Source organism: Grammomys surdaster, unplaced genomic scaffold, assembly GCF_004785775.1.
Source record: "Grammomys surdaster isolate TR1022 unplaced genomic scaffold, NIH_TR_1.0 193, whole genome shotgun sequence".
NCBI lineage: Eukaryota > Metazoa > Chordata > Mammalia > Rodentia > Muridae > Grammomys > Grammomys surdaster.
This window is the reverse complement of record NW_021604638.1, coordinates 8,189,568-8,208,347: the sequence shown is the minus strand read 5'-3', so window position 1 is coordinate 8,208,347 and position 18,780 is coordinate 8,189,568. Positions and strand designations below refer to the sequence as shown.

The 18,780-nt window shown below is 52.3% G+C and overlaps 1 protein-coding gene across 1 annotated transcript in view; it reads right to left on the bottom strand.

Moving 5' to 3' along the window:
- Positions 1-18,780, bottom strand: part of Prex1 (phosphatidylinositol-3,4,5-trisphosphate dependent Rac exchange factor 1) — a 146,182-nt gene that overhangs the window by 69,082 nt on the left and 58,320 nt on the right. Inside the window, exons 2-4 of the mRNA XM_028769517.1 lie at positions 12,210-12,281; positions 9,974-10,096; positions 3,243-3,347 (exon numbers count right to left, since the gene is read on the bottom strand). Coding sequence (XP_028625350.1) covers positions 3,243-3,347; positions 9,974-10,096; positions 12,210-12,281 — 300 coding nt within the window. The remainder of the gene's footprint in view (positions 1-3,242; positions 3,348-9,973; positions 10,097-12,209; positions 12,282-18,780) is intronic.

The following is an 18,780-nucleotide window of genomic DNA, read 5'->3' as shown; positions in this document are numbered from 1 at the left end:
CCTGGCTTTCCACACAGCTGCAGGGTTACAGGTGTGCACCACCATGCCTGGCTTTCCACACAGGTACAGGGGTCAACCTACGGTCCTGACTTCCTTTATTATCTCCCAGCCCCTCTCAAGACTCCTCCACCTAGTGCTAACACAGTAGGCAATTGATTCCACGTCACAGGCAATGTCCTCCCCTTTTGAGGGGCTCTGACATGAGAACTCACGTTGTAGATACAGGAAGCATGAATTTCATGTCTGAGGTTGGCGGTCTTGGTACTGAGTATAGAGTAGAAACACAAAGACAGCATCACCAACACCTCAGCCTTCCCCCTCTGCAGAAAGAAATGAACCTGGCCTCCCTGGAAACAGGACCTCCTCCTACAGTTTACCGTGATCTCAGTAGGGTTAGAGACAAAGGCATACAGCCCCAGGAACGAGTGTGCCTGCTGTCTCCTATTTCCCGTGGGGAAATCATCCACCCGGAGTTGGCCTGAGGACCAGGGATGCCCAAGTGTCCTCAGGGGATCATCACAGGCTTCCTTCTCTGAGAAGCACAATTCTGCACCCTGGATCCTGGCTGCGGCTGCCCACACACCCTCAGCCTCTGCATCTGTCCCTGGCACAGGCGAGGGGTCCTGGCTGCGGCAGCTGGGTAATGCCAGACCCCACACTGCACACGCACACTTGGGCCTTTGTCCTCACCACAAGCTTCCTGGGTGATGTCAGCTCCAGGCAAAGAAGAACCCACAGCCAAGGATGAGAGGACTTTCCAGAAGCCCTTCAGATTCAAACAGGATGATCACAGCCACACCTGTCCCAGTGCTCCAAAACCCACACTTGGTCTTGCTTTCCCTTTTCTTCTCTGAGACAGGGTCTCATGTACTCCAGGCTAGCTGTGAGCTCACTGTTAGGAAAGGGTGACTTTGAACTTTCTAACTCGCCTGCCTCCAGCTCCTGAGTCCTGGGATTATAGGCATGCAACTGTATGCCCGGCTTCTGTGGTGCTAGGTAGGGAACCCAGGGGTGAACACATGCTGGGCAGGGGTGAACACACGCTGGGCAGGGGTGAACACACGCTGGGCAAGCACTCTACCAACTGAGCTACACTCCAGCCCTCTTTACTTTCATTTGGAAGGAAAGTGAGCAAACACTCAGACCATGTTCACTGCTCTCCTGCCTCCTCCAGGTCTGGAGACAGAATTCCTCAAAACCCCTGTTGACCCATGACGCTCAGATGAGTGTTGGCCCATGGCTACCCTAGCCCACACTCACTTCCTGGGTGTAGATCACACTTTGACCCATGGCTTTAGAGAGCACACTTGACTGAAGAGACTCCAGTCCCCTCCTCCAGCACAGTTCCTTCCCTGCACTCCAGGCTCCAGGTTCCCCTGCACACCTTGCCTTGCCCGAGAAGGCCGTCCTACTCACTTGGCCTGCCTGCTCCCTCACCATCTGAGGACAAGCTACTCCAGTCTGGAGGAGTCCTATGATACTTTTAATTGTCAACTTGGCACAGCCTAGAATCACCTGTGGAGACTGTCTAGATCAGAACAGCCTTTGGACATGTCTGTGGGGGGTTGTCTTGGCTGTGCCAATTGATGTGGAAAGACCCAGCCCAGGGTGGGCAGCACCACTCTCTGTCTTGTGGCCCTGAATGTCTAAGAGTGGATACGAGTGGTATGCATGCATTCTGCCATCCTCAGTACCACGTCTCGTTCAGGGAACTTAAAGCTACAGAATATACCTTTGAGGTATACCTGGACTGCCTCCATGAGGGCAGGGACCTCTGTCTGCCTTGTCCACTACCCAATACTGATCCTCTCAGGATGACAGGCTCTCAACAAAGCCACCGACTGAATTCATGAATTGACCATTTAATAGACACAGAAACACTGAAAGCCAAAGTCCCCAAGACCTTCCGCAAGTGAACAGCCATCTCAAACAGAGAGCCAGCCTGTCTGTTCCCGGCACAGTCACCTCCCATGGCATCCATGACAGCTCTTTTGCAGGTGGCCAGAAGCTGTGAGATGCCAGCAAGGAGGGAGACAGATGGTACTCGTACAACACCCCACACGCCTCCCTGTCTACACAGCCCCCGGGCAGCTGCTGCCGGAGCGTGGCAGCCTGGCCCACCAGAAAGGCTGCCTGAGAAGGAAGTGGGGGACTCCTCCTTAACAATGCAACCTCACTTCCCTGGCTTCTTCCTGCCCTGCTGGGACCCCTGCAGAGTCCAGGAGTGGATCCTGAGCAGCAGGGACCAGAGAAGGACAGAATTGCTCTGAGACCAGGCAGAGCCCAGGGCAGAGTGACCTCCCAGTCTCTGCGTTCTGCCCAGACTGTTTCATGAACACAAGAACAAAGAGCAAAGTTCAAAGGTCCAGATGGCAGGAGTAAGGGAGGCCTGGCCACGAAAGCTTGATGGAGTGGAGACAAAAAATGGAAGAGTTGGCCAATTCACCTCCGAGAACAAACCGGTGAGGGAATCCCGTGATGTTGGCATCAAAGGCCTGGGGATGCTTGGTAGGAGGCTGTGCAGAGAGGATGATGGCTCAGGGGGTGCAGGGCGGGAGGGGGGAACCCTGTGGTGCAGGTTAGATGCCTGTGAGCCTGGCAGAAGCTCCTCAGCTACACCACTGAACCGTTCGACTCCATGAGCTGAGCTCTACTGCCATGGGAAAATGGCAGCACAGAGCGGAGTGTCCCTGGCCAACGTGCAGGGACTCAGAGGTCAGAGTACAGGACTGGTCCCCTGACAAGCTCTCCTTTCAAGCACAGATCCCAAGATTCATTTGGCATCACTGAGTCCTCAAATCTGCTATTGCCAAAGGATGGGGGGAGGGGGGTGGTACCCCAATGTCTTCTCAGACATTTTAGCTGACCACAGGGCTGACCTTTATAAAGCCTACGTTCTACCAAGCACTGTGGCATAGATCTGTTACCCCAACACCAAGGAGGCTGAGGTGGGAATTATCACAGTGTGGGCTACAGAATAAGATCTGTATCAGTAAGTGGGAGGCGGGGCAAGCAAGATGGCTCAGCAGCTGAAGGGCTTGCTGTACCAGCCTGAGAACCTGAGTTCGATCCCCAGAATCCACTTTGATCCCTTACTTTTATTTGAGGCCAGAAGTTGGAAACTGACTCTAACCTGGCCACTGCCTGATTCTGTAAATAGCCCAGGGAAATCCCCAGATGGGAACTCCGTGGGCAGCTCAGGTGGGCTGAAGACAAAGCGGGCAGGGGGGCAGAGCACTTACCAGGAGGAAGGCACGCACAGCAGGGACCTTGTTGAGCTCCACCAACAGGCGCAGGGCCTTCTCATGGTTGCTGCAGTACTCCTCATACACACAGAACTTGTCCTTCTGCAAGACAAGGCACAGATGTGAGACTCGGGACACAGGCCGAGGCAGGCAGACACAGGTGGATGGGGCTCCCCAGGGTCTTACAGAGGACACAGGCTCAGGCGTCTAGATAAAGTGGTCCAGAAGAAGCTCTAACTTGCTTCAGGACCAGGTCCATTGTTTCTGGCAGCCTGTGTAATCCTCTGGGAATCAGAAGAAGCACACCTAGGATGTGCACTGAGCAAGGGGACCCAGACCTGGACACCAGCTCTGTGTTTCCTGCTGTGAACCTGAGGTCCCTACAGGAATCCCATGCCTCAGTGTCCTCAATAGCAAGGTGGTGCTAATAAATATCAGGAACTTGTTGCAACAGGAGGCTACCTCAGTTGACCTCTAGGTGATTCTGAGCCCAAAATGGGACTCCTTCCAGCCCAGAGGTCACCTGAAGTTCACCAGGTCCCTACCCAGTCATATTTCAGACCTGGACAGAACAGTGCCCTCTTAGCAGGAAGCTTTCAGCTAAGCATTCTCTACTCCAAAGGGTCAAACCCAGAATTGGTCAAACCCCAAACCAGGATGTCCTGAGTAGGCCCCTTGGGGACAGAGGCCTGCAAAGCCAACGCCTCAGATAAAGGATGGATCAGAGACCCCAGAAGGCTAAGGAAGGAAGAGGTCGGTCTGCAGGGCAAGCTGCTCATCCTGTGTCTGAGGCGGCTCCGCGGTCCATGTTTCCTACAGAGGGTACAGGAAAGAGGAAGCCAGAGGAGGAAGATGGGGGAAGGAGACAAAAGAAAGAGCAAGAGGGGGACCGTTTCCTCCACAGGCGCCTGGGAGGGAAACAGAAAAGGGAAATGAAGGAAGGATGGGGGTTTCCAATGAACAGGAGCCTGGCACACTCACGCTGGTTCCTCAGATCTGAGCACACATCCTGAGGAACAGCACCCACAGCCAGCGAGCAGTAACAGCCACATCGGGTATGGGCCGAGCACTGGTTTAAGGCCACTGTGTTCTCTAGTGAGTGTGGACTGTCATTGTTCACCATTATCTCACAAGGTCACAATGCTGACCCAACTGCCCAAAAAGCAAAGACAAAATCTCATGTCATAGCTCCTGGTGGTGCAGGCCAGTGGTCACGGCATGGGACAAGGATGGCAGCTGGGGGCAATCAATGCCCAGGGTAGAACGCTCAAGCCACAAACGCACAGGCTGAGCTCTGAGGGACCCCAGAGCGTCATGAGGAGGCACACCTAGCACACATTACCTGAGCAGCAGTGACCCTGGCCAGAGAGCTTGGCTTCCCTAAACCTCGGTTTCTATGAATAACAGATTCCCGACACCTGTGTGAGCAGAGACCAGCCTGGCACAGGGTAAACACTGCAGGGCACTTGGGTACCCTCCAAGGAGTGGCCATGAAAAACAAGCAATAAACACACACTGTTGGGAAAGTACCAACATTAAATTTTTTTTTAATAAAGCCACAATTACTCGGCATACACATATACTTATACCAAGGGGTGAACCCGGACCATCTGGCCATTACATACTCGAAGCAGCTACTGTGCACAGAACCACGTGGATTTCAGGAGACCCAACCTCTACCTGCAACCTATGCAACCCACTGAGAAGCAAGGGTCAGGAAGGTTTAATGCGAAATGCCCCACATAGGATCGTATGTTTAAATGCTTGGTCTCCGGCTGGTGTTTTTGGAGACAGATTGTAGAACCTTTAAAAGGCAGGGCCTGGGCAGAGGAATCAAGTGGCCAGGGATGGGCCTTGTTGCCTATAACCTCCTAGGCAAAGCTCAACTTCCTGATCTACCATGCACTGCCCATCAATGGTGGGCCTCTCCCCAACAGCGACTCCCCCGATAGTGAACCAAAACAGAAGTTTCTACTTAAACTGCTTTCATCTGGTATTCTCTCTCAGCACTGTGAAAAGTTGCCAAGAGGCAGCCTATCAGAGAGCTCCCTGTCCTAGCAACGGTGGCCAACAGGTGCCCTGAAGAAGGCATGGTGTTCTGAGAGAGAGATATAGGCTACCTCAGCCATTGTAAGAGATACACCTATGCACTGCCACCACTACCCTCTAAGGATGAAACCATCATTTGGGAAACAGACCAAGGATAGAGAAAAACGATCCAAAAAATGTCATAGGGACGCCTGGATCTAGCCACACCTGAATCCAAATGTACATCCCAGAAGTGCCACTCACGGGCACCCAAAAAAAAGTGCTTTCTTCACTGAAGCTGGCTTTTGTTGAGGCCAGTCGGCAGCACCAGATCCCCTAAAGCTGAAACTACAGGTGGCTCTGAGCCGCTGACTGGGTACAACCAGTCATATTCTAAGAAGAAAATGTAAAGCCTCAAGGCTCAAATATAATGAAGTAACGGCTCCCTGTCTACCTCCACCTCCACCACAAGGAGCCAGGCCAGAGGACAAGGAAGGTCGGATTCTTCCCACATGTCGACTCCAGTCAATGGCAATGAAGCTGGAGCTTGCTGGCAAGCACTCTGAGGACCCCTAAGGACTCAAGAGACAGAGAACTGTGATTGATTAGTAATGTCTGCCACAGGTGCAGAGAGGGAAGTAAAGGACAGGATACTCTACCTCTGATGGTCTCAGCCTTCCAGAAGGACAGGCCTCAAACTTGTTGCCTGGAGCAGCTAGCAATAGCCAGTAACACTGTGGTGGTTTGGATAAGAATGGCTCCCACAGGCTCACAAGATTTGAATACTTAGTTACCACTAAGTGACACTACTTGAAAGGGTTAGAAGGTGTGGCCTTGTCGGAAGAAGTGTGTTACTGGGGATAGACTCTCAGGTTTCAAAAGCGGAAGCCATTCCCTCTGTTGCTGTCCTCTTGCTGCCTGTGGATCTGATGTAGAGCTCTCAGCTCCTCCTGCCCATGTCTGCCTGCATGCCACCATGCTTGCCGCCATGATGGAAACAGACTAAACCTCTGAAACTGTTAGCCAGCCCCAACTGAACGCTTTCCTTTATGAAAGTTGGTATGGTCATGGGTCTCTTCAGAGCAATAGAACACTGAGTAAGATAGCAACCTCGCTCCCCTCCACAAACCCAGCAAGTTCAGTCACCCACTGTCCTCACATCAAGATGGTCGGCCCACAGCCCAGGCCTCGGTCTGCAGATTTGGAAGCCCTACTCTTAAGTACCAAGTCCCCAGGTGTGGCTTGTTTCTTCCCAAGGGTCAGAGGAGCTAAGTGTTCTGACAGAAAGGAATGAACAGACACACGAATGTACACACAGATGTGGTGGGTGGGGACATATATCAGCGGGCTAAGAAAAAGACCCAGCCATGAACACTGTCACAGCGAGGAGAAAAGCCAGGAGAAGGAACCATCAGCTCCAAACCACAACCAGGAAAACTCTAGGCCTGAAGAAGGGCAGGAAGCAGCTGGGTCATAAAGATTGGAGAAGGCCAGTTCCACCCTCAAGGGTCCCCAACCTGTCACCTATTCACACATTCTGTAAGCAGAAAGCCTCCACAGGATTCAAACTCACCACCCCACAGCTGACCACAGTTCTCAAAACAAAACCCAATGCCCTGGCCTTGGCTAAAAGACCCACAGGGCCTGGTCCCACGCTGTCCCATCTCTCCCCACTGTTTGCTACATGGTAGCTTTGGGGCCTCCCTCTGCCTTTGGCTAGCCAGAACACCTTCCCTCGAGGCTACCCTACCTCCTCCCTGGAAGAGGGCCACTTGGTACATGTATAAACTCAAGCTTCACATGCACAACTGGTCACTATACAGTGCACGTCCCTAATACTGCATGGGTCACTATATCTGGATGCTTACCTGAAAAGTCACTCTGTCTTGTGATCCTGTTTGTGACATCCTGTGAGCCTGACCCTGAGTGGCCCCCAGAAGGGTCCTGGTCACCTGATGACCCCCAGCCTCTCATATCCACCATCATATCATCTGAATGATTCCTGGCACCGTGCCTGGCACTCAGATCTGTATTTCAGGAGTTGGTGTTACTTTCGACAGCAGCAGATTCCAGTGTCAGAATGTCTCAGGCCTAATCCCAGTTGTGACACTGACTAGTTAGCTAAACTCAAACTTAGGCTCTCTGGGTCTCAGTTTCCCCATCTGTAAAATAGATGGGGTGACAGTAACTATCTTCAAAGGCTATTGTCAAGTTTTGAGACACAGGGTCCCACTCTGTAGCCCAGGCTAGCCTTATATTCACTTCACAATCCAGGCTGGCCTCATGCTTGAGGTAATCCACCTACCTTAGCTTTCCCAGTGCTGGGAAGACAGGTGTGTGGCACCTTCCTAGCAATCCTTCAGTTTTAGTATATGTGGAGCTGGCATGCGTGGCACACTTAGAACAGCACCCTGAACAGAAAAGGGGGCCATTTGGTGCTCGTCTATGTAAATTCAATAAACAGTGGTTGGCTTGCGGGGTGTGGGTTCTTTCTAAGACTGAGTAGGTGACAGGGGATGTGTAGCCTGGTCAATTCCTACTCCCTCAGTCTAGATGCTGCCTGGGGTCCCCATGGATGTAAGGATGAGGAACAAAGCTGGATTTGGCCTTTGGGGCGAGAGTGTTACGTCTGTGGGACCACCAGGAATAGCACAGCGCAGTTCCCTCACACCGGCAACCAAATCCCTGCTAAGAGCCCCAGGGCTAAGAGATCGGCTGTCTGCAGAGTGGGACCCCTTCACTGCCACTGTGCACAGCCCCCAAGGCCACCCCAATTCTGGCACCCTCCCAGCTGGGACCAGCTTAGGTCTAGACAGGTGTGGCACTGTATCAGCCTCATCAGCTGCCCACCACCACCACCATGAAGCCACCTGCGCACCTGCCTCCAGCTAGTAAAGCTCCCGAGCTGTGGTGACTCACGCCCTCCCTCCCTGAGCATGGGGGCAGAGAGGGTAAAGAAGGAGCCACATTTTAAATTAAAACATGATTTGAAATTAAAAACACTGACTCATCCCGAGTAGCCTGGGGGCTGCTCTCTCGGCTGCTGGCACTGCCTGGAGAAGAGGTTCAGCCAGGTGTGTGGTAACGCTGGTGTCTCCTGCCTCCTCTATTTCCTAAGACACAGTACCCCAGGTTGGCCAAGAACTTCCCACTCCCCCTACCTCAGCCTCCTAGACACTGAGATGACAGACCTGCACCCCACACAGAATCTTCATGTGGCCTTGGTCTGAGGCAGGTGGATGAGTCTCTGGTTGGATTTGTGAACAGGAGCTTTCTGGATACTCACACTGTCGCCTGAGCACCTTCTGTCTACCGCAGCCGCTGTCCACCGTCCCCTCCAGCAAGGACACCACACACCTTGCTAAGTATGTTTACTTGAGGTTTTTAAATGAAACGATTTTAAAAGGATTTCACAGTAACCCCAGCAGGCAGATGCAGCAAAGGCCTCAACCTCAGAGCATGAATCCATAACCTGAAGAGCTGGTTTTAGGTCCAGATCTGTTGTCACATGTAGTGACAACCTTGGGCTTACCCTACTGTCATTTGCTGGCCCATGGAGCAGGCAGATGAGCATGGGCTAGTCTCTTATTTCTTTTCTCCTTTTCTTTAAAAAAAAAAATTATTTATAGTTGGAAGTGGTGGCCCTCACCTTTAATCTCAGCACTCAGGAGGCTGAGGTAGGCAAAGCACTGAGTTCAAAACCAGTCTGAGCTACATAGTACATTCCAGCCAGGCAGAGCTACACAGTGAGACCCTGTCTCGAAAAAGAAAAGAATATGAAGCAAATTCTTATGTATTTGTAAACGTGTGTTGCCCAGACAAAGCAACACACGTATACAAATGCCCATGACACGTATGTGGAGCTCAGAAAGCAATCTATTGGAGTCAGGTCCCTCCATCCACCATATGGGTCCTGGGGACCAAATGACAGTTACCACACCCCGCAGCAAGTACCCATAGGGACAGACCATCAAGCCATAAGGTCTCTACTCCTGTGTGGCCAGTATTATACAGGGAGGCCTGCCAAGGGGCAGCTTAGAATGCTCTAGATTCTTAACAGTCCTAATGCTGTGACCTTTTACAGTTCCTCATGTTATGGTGACACCCAATCATAAAGTTATTTTTGTTATCACTTCGTACTGTGATTTTGCTACTGTTACAAATCATAAGTAAACATCTGTGCTTTCTGATGGTCTTAGGTGACCCCAGTGAAAGGGTTGTTCTCTGGGCTACAATCCACACGCTGAGAACCACTTTTCTAGACCAACAAAGGGACTGCTGTGGCTGGATGAGGGGTTACAGTCCAGGAAGTGGCAGGCCTGCAGGGATGTGGGGATTCTTCTTCTGGTGAAGTGGAGCTATGTAAGTTCTAGAAGAAGAGAGAAGCAAGCAAGTTTGTGTTTCCAGGGGGTCTCTAGCAGCTCAGAGGAGAGTTTCCAAACTCTTCACCCAGGGTGGAAGAATGGGGCCCAGGGGCTCACATAAGTCACCAAGAGTCTAGAATGAGGTCTAACAGGCTGAGGCCGGGGATCTGTGTACAAGACCATGCCCCATTGACTCCTGGAAGGTGGCTGAGAGAACCAGACGCACACAAAGGCCATGACAGAGGCAGCGCTGACTGAATACTCAAACTCCAATCCCCATATTTACACAGCAACCATTCTCACACATGAACCCATCTCTCTGAGACCTATACTTACAAATTTCAAGAAAACATTCCCAAGTTCGTGCTGAGACTGAGGCTCAGGGTGTAAGCAGTACTCCAGGGCAGCCAAAAAATCCTTATGGACCTCCAAGATGTCCTCAATGTTGGAGAAGAGGATCTAGAGAGGACCAAAAGGCCAGAGTCAGTCAGGAGCATGGAGCGGGGCCATTCCCGGAACAGCTGCACCCCAGAGTGCATGAGCAAGCATCAAAGGTTGAGGTTCCCCTGGGCCAGGCAGCTGCTGTTGGCTGTGATCCCACCAGCAGCAGGTGTGCAGGCCAGTAGCGGACCTGGGCTGGATTGTCACACTCAGTGGTAGCATCCAATCTCCACAAGCAAGAAGCCGTTCCTGGCCCCAATTTACCCCTGAGAACTAGAGGCTCAGAGAGCAAGAGTTGACATGCCAGCCAGAGGCAGAGTATCAGAGCATCACCCTGTATGATAACACCCGGAAGCTTCTGGCATACACAGCCACAGGGCAACATGCACCAATAACCATGCTCCCATGGCCCTGTTCCCACAATAGTTTGTGGTGAAAGGGGAGGGCCAGGGACCAGAGCCTACTCCTCAGTTCCTCACAGGCCTACAGCAGTCTGAAGCCCACTCCCTCCTCTACCCCAGTGAGGGCTGCATGTCACCACTGTTCACCTTCCCTTCTGCCTACTTCAGCTTGCACGGTTGAACCTGGTCATGTTGAAGGTAACATTCTAGACCTAGCAGCTGTACTGACTTTGAGAAAGGGCTGCAATACTGTCTGTCCCTTGAGGGTACACCCAAAAGAGACAAGAAATGCCCACTCAAAAGGCATATTCAGAAATGGTAACAGGGCCAAAGTGGAAACACCTCAAATCTTCATTCCTAGGAGAACAGAATGGTCCTAGGAGCCATTGGACCTAGGTCCCCGTGGTTCATTAGAGAATGAATGGTCCCCGTGTGGAACATTAGAGAGACAGGGAGCAGCATGGACCAGGACTGCGCCCTGGAATACAAACGAATCTCACAGATGCAGGATGACAAAAGACACCAGACCCAAAAGAGCTCACGGTCATAAAGTGAGAACAGACAGAAACAGGACTGGGTGTGGCAGTGCACACCTTTGAACCCTGTGCTTGGGAGGCAGAGGCAGGTGGATCTCTATGAGTTCGAGGCCAGCCTGGTCTACAGAGTGAGTTCTAGGACAGCCAGGGCTACACAGAGAAACCCTGTCGTTAAAAAAAAGACAAGATGAGACAAAAACAGTCACCAGCAATGGAAGCTTCACAGCTGTGGGGGTTGGGGGGCTGGCTGGGAAGGGCAGTGGGCAGGCCATGGATGCTCCCCGTCTTCACAGTGAGCCCAGGCGTGGTACAGCCACGCCCTCAGGATTCCAATCTCTTGTTGGATAGAGATTAAGACTCGACAAAAAGGTGATTTCGTAAAAACTAACTAGGCTTAACTTTAAGTGATAATAAGGGCTTCTAAGCTCTACCAGTGCAATAAATCAACAAAAATTGTAGGTACTCGGTGATTATCTGTCAGTGAGTGAGTGAGTGAGTGAGTGAAGCACATAGGTCCCAGCAAACAGATAGATATACCTTCACCATCCGTGCCATCCCATCCCCCAGGACCTGCAGTGTCTTCCAGCAGCACAAAAGAGCAGGCTTAGAATTATCAACATGTATGTGACTGACACAAGCCAGGACGTTAGGCCGGGGTCATCCTTGACCACATATATGGTAAATGCTGGGTACTTCAGATACACATATCCCCTTGTATCCATTTCCCCCTGGACCAGGCCATTCAAAGCACAAAGTAAAAGGTTTTTTTAAAAACATGAGGACAGAGTACTGGCCAGCATGGGCCCCAGAGGCACACAGACGGCCCATTGATACCGCCCAGACTCCCCAGCGCCACAGCTAGAATGAAGCTGGCCCGATGACTTGTGGGCCTGTCTTGATAGCCCCATGCCCACTGCAGGAGTATGAGGGCAGCAGGGGACATCAGGCTCCCAGGACAGAGGCACCAAGCTGGGCAGGAGGAAGAGAGAAGGACAAATGGCCACACTGAGTCTGAACTAGAGAATAGGGCCGGGGCGCAGCCTCCCTTCCTCCCTCCCGGTGGATGCAGGCAGTGCCAGGGCTGCTGAGAGACGGCTGGGGACCAGAGGCAGGCAGTGCTGAGGAGTGAGTTCAGAGCCACCTAGAAGAAGCAGGGCCAGCAGCAGCAGCAGCAGCAACAATGAAAGTCCTCACCTTGACATTCTCTTCCGTGAGACCCTTCTCCACAGAGTCGGCCACATTCTGCCGGATCCGCTGTAGGAAGGCCTATGAAAACAGAAGCAAGCAGAGATGAGTGGCCACATCTCCCATCCTGGATGCCCCTGCCAGCAGGGCATGGATTCAGATGCTGGTCAGGACCTGAGCGGTTGCACAGTCCAGGTACAGAGGCAAAGACTCAAAAGCTCCCCTGCTGGCAGGCTACTTTCCTGGGCTGCCCACCCCCAACTGCTTGCTCAGCCAAAGGCTTACCAAGTATCTACAATATCTACAATGCCTGACCCTGCGTGTCGATAACAGTGCGGAGCCCCAGCCCCCCAGGAATGTACAGCCCAAAGAGACACACTCAGACTCGCTTCCTCACTCAAATACCTGTCAAACCAGGCAACAATAACCACCTTTCCCTGGTGTTTCCCTTTTAAGCTTTAAGACATTTATGTGACTCAAAAGAAAAATCCATAAAATGTCAAGAATACGACTCATCTCTTCTATACCCCAGCCCTACCCACTGAAGCCCGCACTGTCCCCATGAGAGCCTCAGCTCCTGGTACCACAGACGGCACACGCACAGTGCATTCGTGTGCACACACAACTGTTCGCACCATCTCTTCACCCATTAGAAGAGCAGCACACGGGACCCTCCATGCCACCTGAGCACTCACCCGGGTGCAGGGACACTTGCCTGCCCCCTTCTCGAACATGCGGCCAGGTAAGAAGATGGCCAGCCAATGTCACCGGATGGAATGACAGGTTTTGTGGGTTTCTGGGATGAAATTCCAGACCCTTGTGCATGCTAGACAGGCACCCTACCTCTGGACTGCGTCTCAAGGCCACCCCTCCTTTTTGAGAAAAATCAAAATTAGGAGTATTCACATATCTCCCAATTCCCTATTCCTTCCTCCCTCCCTTCCGTCCTTCCTTATACTTTGGCTGGCCTAAAACTCAGTCCTGCCTCCACATCCCTGGGGCTGGGATTATAGATGTGTCCATCAGAGTGCTAGAAGGAGACCCTGTTATTAGGAGAGAGTAGATGTCAGGGGTCCAGCTTAATAGTGAGGAAGTGCAATGTACTGAGAGGTGATGGTGGCTGGGAGCTTGGGTGAGGCAGAGCGGGCAGAGCGGGCAGAGCGGGCAGAGCGGGCAGAGCGGGCAGAGCGGGCAGAGCGGGCAGAGCAGGCAGAGCGGGCAGAGCGCGCAGAGCGGGCAGAGGAGGAGCTACTGTGGAAATCGCAGAGGTGGCTAAGGATGCAAAGGACATGGAGGGAAAGAGGGGGACCTAAGCCGGCACCTAAGGGGAACTGAGGCAAGTCTCGAGACCCACAGAGACTTCTGGCTTAGGTTAGCTGGGCAGTGGTCACCTTGAGAAAATGAGTCCACGGGGTTGTCCCAGCCCAGGGGACCAATCAGTTATCAAGCTGTCTTGAATGTGGTTACAGCAAGGACCCAAGGGGACTGAGGCGGATGAGAGTGGGGTCTCCCTGCCTTGGGTTAGTTCAGTGTGTGTCCCATCCTACCATGCCTGTCTTAGAAGACATCTCAGGGAGACAGCAGGGAGTGTGCTGTTACAGGGGAGGCAGAAGCAGGTGGCAGAGGGGTTGGTGGCCCTTCAAGTCTGCTGTCAGATCCTTTCTGTCACCTGGACTGACACCCACAGTGTCCCCAAATAAACAGGGCCTTCATGCAGCAGCATGGGCTGGTGCATATGGTCAAACCCCCTTGTCTCCACCTACAAGCCCCTGGGTGACCATGGGTAGTGATGGCCTTTAAATGCCATCTCTTTACTGGTGAGCCTGGTTTACTGGTCCACCTGGCACCCAGGCAGACATCAAGAAACCCCATTGACCAGGCCCACATGCACCCCATCCTACCACGCTGTTCTCAGTCCTAGCTCCCCATGGTCTCTCAGAGTCCCAGCCTGCCCAGTCAACAACACTACTGCCTCCTTGGGGTTCAGCTTCTTCACCCCTTAAAATCCCTTAAGATGCTCAGACTAAACCAGTCAGTGCTCAGCTAAATTTTCCATGATTCCTACTATGAAGCTTAAGATCTTGACTTGAGGGCCTGGAGAGATGGCTCAGTGGTTAAAAGCACTGGTTGTTCTTCCAGAGGGCCCGGGTTCAAATCCTAGCACCCCCACAGCAGTTCACAGTCTGCAAGTCCAGTTCTAGGGGATCTGACACCCTCACACAGACATACATTGAAGGCAAAGCACCAATGTAAATAAAATTTGATTTAAAAAAAAAAAAAAGATCTTGACCTAAGTAAAATCACCAAGGAGCCACATTCACACAGGTGGCTCAGTGTGAGTGACACCATCCACAGGCGGTGCCAGACTGAGTAACAAGCAGAAAGCCAGCTGAGCACCAGTGTCCTCTCTCTCTGCTTCCTCATATCAGGCGCAGAGTGACTTCTCCACCCCCACCCTACCCACCCATGAGCTGCACAGACTCCTCCTGCCATGCCACAAACACACACACAAACACACACACACAAGCCACACCCTTGAACTGTGAACCAAAGCAAACTCCTCCTGTCTGAAGTTACACTGGTCGAATCTTGTGCCTCAGCAAGAAGGAAAGCATCTAATGCCCTTGTCTGTCTGTCTGTCTGTCTGTCTGCTTGCCTGCCTGCCTGTCTGTCTGTCTGTTTGTTTTAAAGTCCAGATCTTCCATGGCACTCCATCCTCCCACACTGGAGCCACACTCTCAAGCCTGCTCCAGGACCTTTGCATACGCTCTTCCTGCTGACATGCTTTCCCTTTGATTCTGCCCTGAGCCAGTTCCATCTTATTTATCAGGCCTTAAGCACTACTCACCTCTTCCGAGAAGCCCTCCCTGCCCCTGAGATCATTACCTCCCATTTGAATTATTTTTTTAAAAATGAGCTCAAACAACATACACTTAAGAGTCAAACCAGCTACGATAAAACGGGAGTGAGGCCAGGAATCTCAATCTCTACAGAAGTCAGGTTTGGAAACCACTGGGTATTGGTTTAAACCACAGCTCCTCCTTCATCCTCCTGTGTGACCTCAGGAAAGCGAATCAGCTTCTCTGAATCTTAGGTTATTCTCCCCAAATATGGGGATCAGAGTGTGTTTGAGTATATGTGTATCTGTGTGTATGCATGTGAATGTATCAGTGTGTTTGTTGGTGTATGAGTGTGTGTGTGTATGTGTATGTGTGCTGTATATCAGTGTGTGTCTATGTGTGAGGGTGTGTGTGTATCAGTATGTGTTTGTTGTGTGTGTGAGGGGGGGTGTGTATCAGTATGTGTTTGTTGTGTGTGTGAGGGTGTGTGTGTATCAGTACGTGTTTGCTGTGTGTATGTGTGTGTACACGTATATGTGTGTCTGTGTCTGTGTGTGTGTATCAGTGTGTATGTGTGTGAGTGTGTGGGTAGTGGGTATTTATGTGTGTGGTGTGTATATATGTGTATATATCTGTGTGTGTGTGTGTGTGTTATATATCACTGTGTGTGTGTCTGTGTTAGCATGTGTATGTATCTGTGTGTATCAGTGTGTGTGCATATGTGTGCACATTTGTGTGTGAGTGTTAGTATCAGTGTGTAGGTGTGTGTTGGTGTGCGTGCATGCGTGTGTATGTTGGTGTGTGTGTTGTTGATGTAACAGGATAAAGTGACAGTAAGTCAGTAAGCAGGGACTTCACATCTCTTCACATAGTTGGAGCCTAATGACCAAGAGCAGAGCCTCCTCGTCCATGGTAGACACTCGGAAGGCAAACGAAGGCATGAGGGGCCTGACACAGGGCAGGAGCCTCACCTCAACCCCCCCCCAACAGCTGAACGTGCTTTCTGAAAGGACACAGTAGTAATGGTTAGGGGCAAAGTTTCCTAGAGGATGCAGCAGCTAGGCCTGGAGCCCGTCTCCAGCCACCCAGACAGGCAGACAAAGGTAGGCCCGCCCAGCGCAGGCGCCCAGGCGGGCGGGCAGGAAGCTCGAGTACCACTGGGCTGACCTAGATGGAGCTTCCTGTCCTGGTTTCTTCACACGAGCTGGGCTACTGCTATTGTGCTGGGACAATGGGAGGCTCGGGCCACCCACAGAGGATGTGCACACAAGCCAACAAGACGAGCAATGGGCACCAAGAACAGCTCGTGACCCGGAAAGAATGTGCCAGCAGGGGTTCTGGGCACAGCACAGCAGCCCCACAGCCGCCACCCTGCAGGCGGTGCCACTATCGTCTGTACTGGTGGGGCTGCTGAGGGACCCTCTAAGTGACTCTGCCCAAGGCCTGCTGGCAGTGGAACACTTAAGATGACAGCAGTTCACATCTTAGGGACTTCCCTGAAACAAGACACCATCCTAAGATGTTCCCTGTGGCTCCCCAGGGTCCTGTCCACTGCTGGACCACCCGGTCCCTCAGCATCCATCTAGCTCCCTTCCTCCATCCCAATAACAACAGCAATTATGACATACGGCAAGGATACAGGAAATGCTTGGTTCATCACTACACAGCTTGGGCGAACTCTAGCCAACCACGGAGCCAGGAGTGGTGGAACAGGCTGAGCAGCTGTACTTAGGGACCTGGGGCACTGGGGACAATATACATCCTGGTCTGAGCATGCACAGGGATGAGCCTGTGTTAGCCACGTTACTGCGTGAACATAAAACTCCAAAGCAGCAAAGGACGGACCTGCTGCAGAAGTGAGCACCTAGCAGGTGCCGCTAGGTGCACCCGTCACACGGACACCACGCTCTCCAATCCCACAGAGGCTTCTACCCTGTCCATGCTCATATGCACCTACAAGCAATGCCAGGTGACATCTCTGGGCTCTGAGGCCTCCTCGGTGTGCAGGCGGACTGGGAACAGGTGTCAGCCTTAGCTGGCAGGAGCTGGGCCACAGACAAATGTAAGGTAAGGGGCCACCGCCCCACATGGCATGAGGTACCGGTGGCTCCACAAGGTGACTTGTTCCACAACGCAAACAGCTGTCTCTTCACACACTCCAGAGCTTTCTGGCATGGCTACTCCTAGGGAGGCCACTTCTCTGAATGAGTCATGTATGCTTATTGGGGACCCCTGATGCTCCCCTCCTGGTCTAATCACAAGCATGAGTGACTGCCATACCACCAATACTGTACCAAGGTCAAGTGTCCCCATGTCAACAAGGCCTCCGTGAGCACATCCCTGAGGTTCTGCTGGGAGAGCGGCTCCATCTGCCAGGCTCTAGTGTGTGAGTCCCCTCGGGGACAGAGAAGCTGCCCGACTCAGGTGTGCAACCTGCTCCAGGGTGAACTGGTTAGACAAAGATTAGGGACACAGAATCCTGACTAATGACCAGCAGGGAAATCTACATGTTGACGGAGCCAAGCTCAAGCAGTGGGGCTCCACACTGAGGAGAAGGCCCATAGGCTCTCAATGGTTCACACACCAATGCCTCAGATTACAAGGGAGGCCTTTCTGTCTGTCCATTCTACAGATGAGGTAAACTGAGCCCCAGGGACAAAGAGCCAACATCTCACCCAACCCAAAAACCACAAAGCAAAAATCTGAACCGGGACAGCGGCCCCCATGGACTGTTGGGACACACAGTCCATGTGTCTTCAAGGTCTCCAGAGCTGTACCCAGCAGGAAGATAGATGTCTGCCACAGCTGCAGGGCCAAAAGGGGCTTTCTCAGAGGAGGCACCCATCATGACCCAGACAGAAGCCTGACCTGTCCACGTGACCCTGGGAAAATGAGATTCTTCTGCCCCCCCCCCCCACGCCAACCACTCAGCCCCAGCTTCATAGCTTCCTTCAAGGCCGTCTTCCCCAGAGCCTTGGCACTCACTGTCTGATGTGTCCTGCCTTTAAGATTCCCAACATGGTCAAGTGGAAGGAAGACAACCCTCAGAGACGTCTTCCCTGAACACACAATAAAGAGTGCTGTCACTCCACCCAGCAGGGGTATATTCTGCAACATGCCCTCCAACAGGACTGCTGGTGTCTGAGGCTGTGTACACCCCCGCCCCCTTCACTTAAGGGAGACACAGGGCACAGGCTCACTCATGGCTGTCTCTGCCTGCATTGTACCTAGCCCATGGTGTGGCCTGAGGAAACTCCAGGCAAGGAGGAGGACTGGGAGGGAGGGTGAGAAAGGAGGGAACAGCCTGGGAACTTTACTGAGTATCATACCTGGAACCCTACGGCCAGACAGCAAGGTTTTGGTTTATTCTGATTTATTTTTGCTTTTGAGAGCAAGTCTTGAGTCTTTCTTTGTCACATGGGTTGACTTCAAATTCCTGGGTTCAAACGATCCTCCTGCCTCAGCCTCCTAAGCAGCTGGGATTGCAGGGATGTGCCATCAAGAGCAACATGTCTCTGAACCCTAGGGTTCCAGGAGGGAGGCCCTCTCCTGTGTGCCCATTTTACAGACCAGGGGAACTGAGGGTGCCCAGCTGTGAAACGTTCACTTAGAGCCACAGGGCTAGGATGTGGTGGTCTGGCCTGATGTGGAGAACTCAGCCCAAATGTGCATCTCAAGTGAGTAGCTGTGGGCCACAGATGGCCCTGGCTTTCAAAGCAGCCAGCAGCTGCCTGGGGACC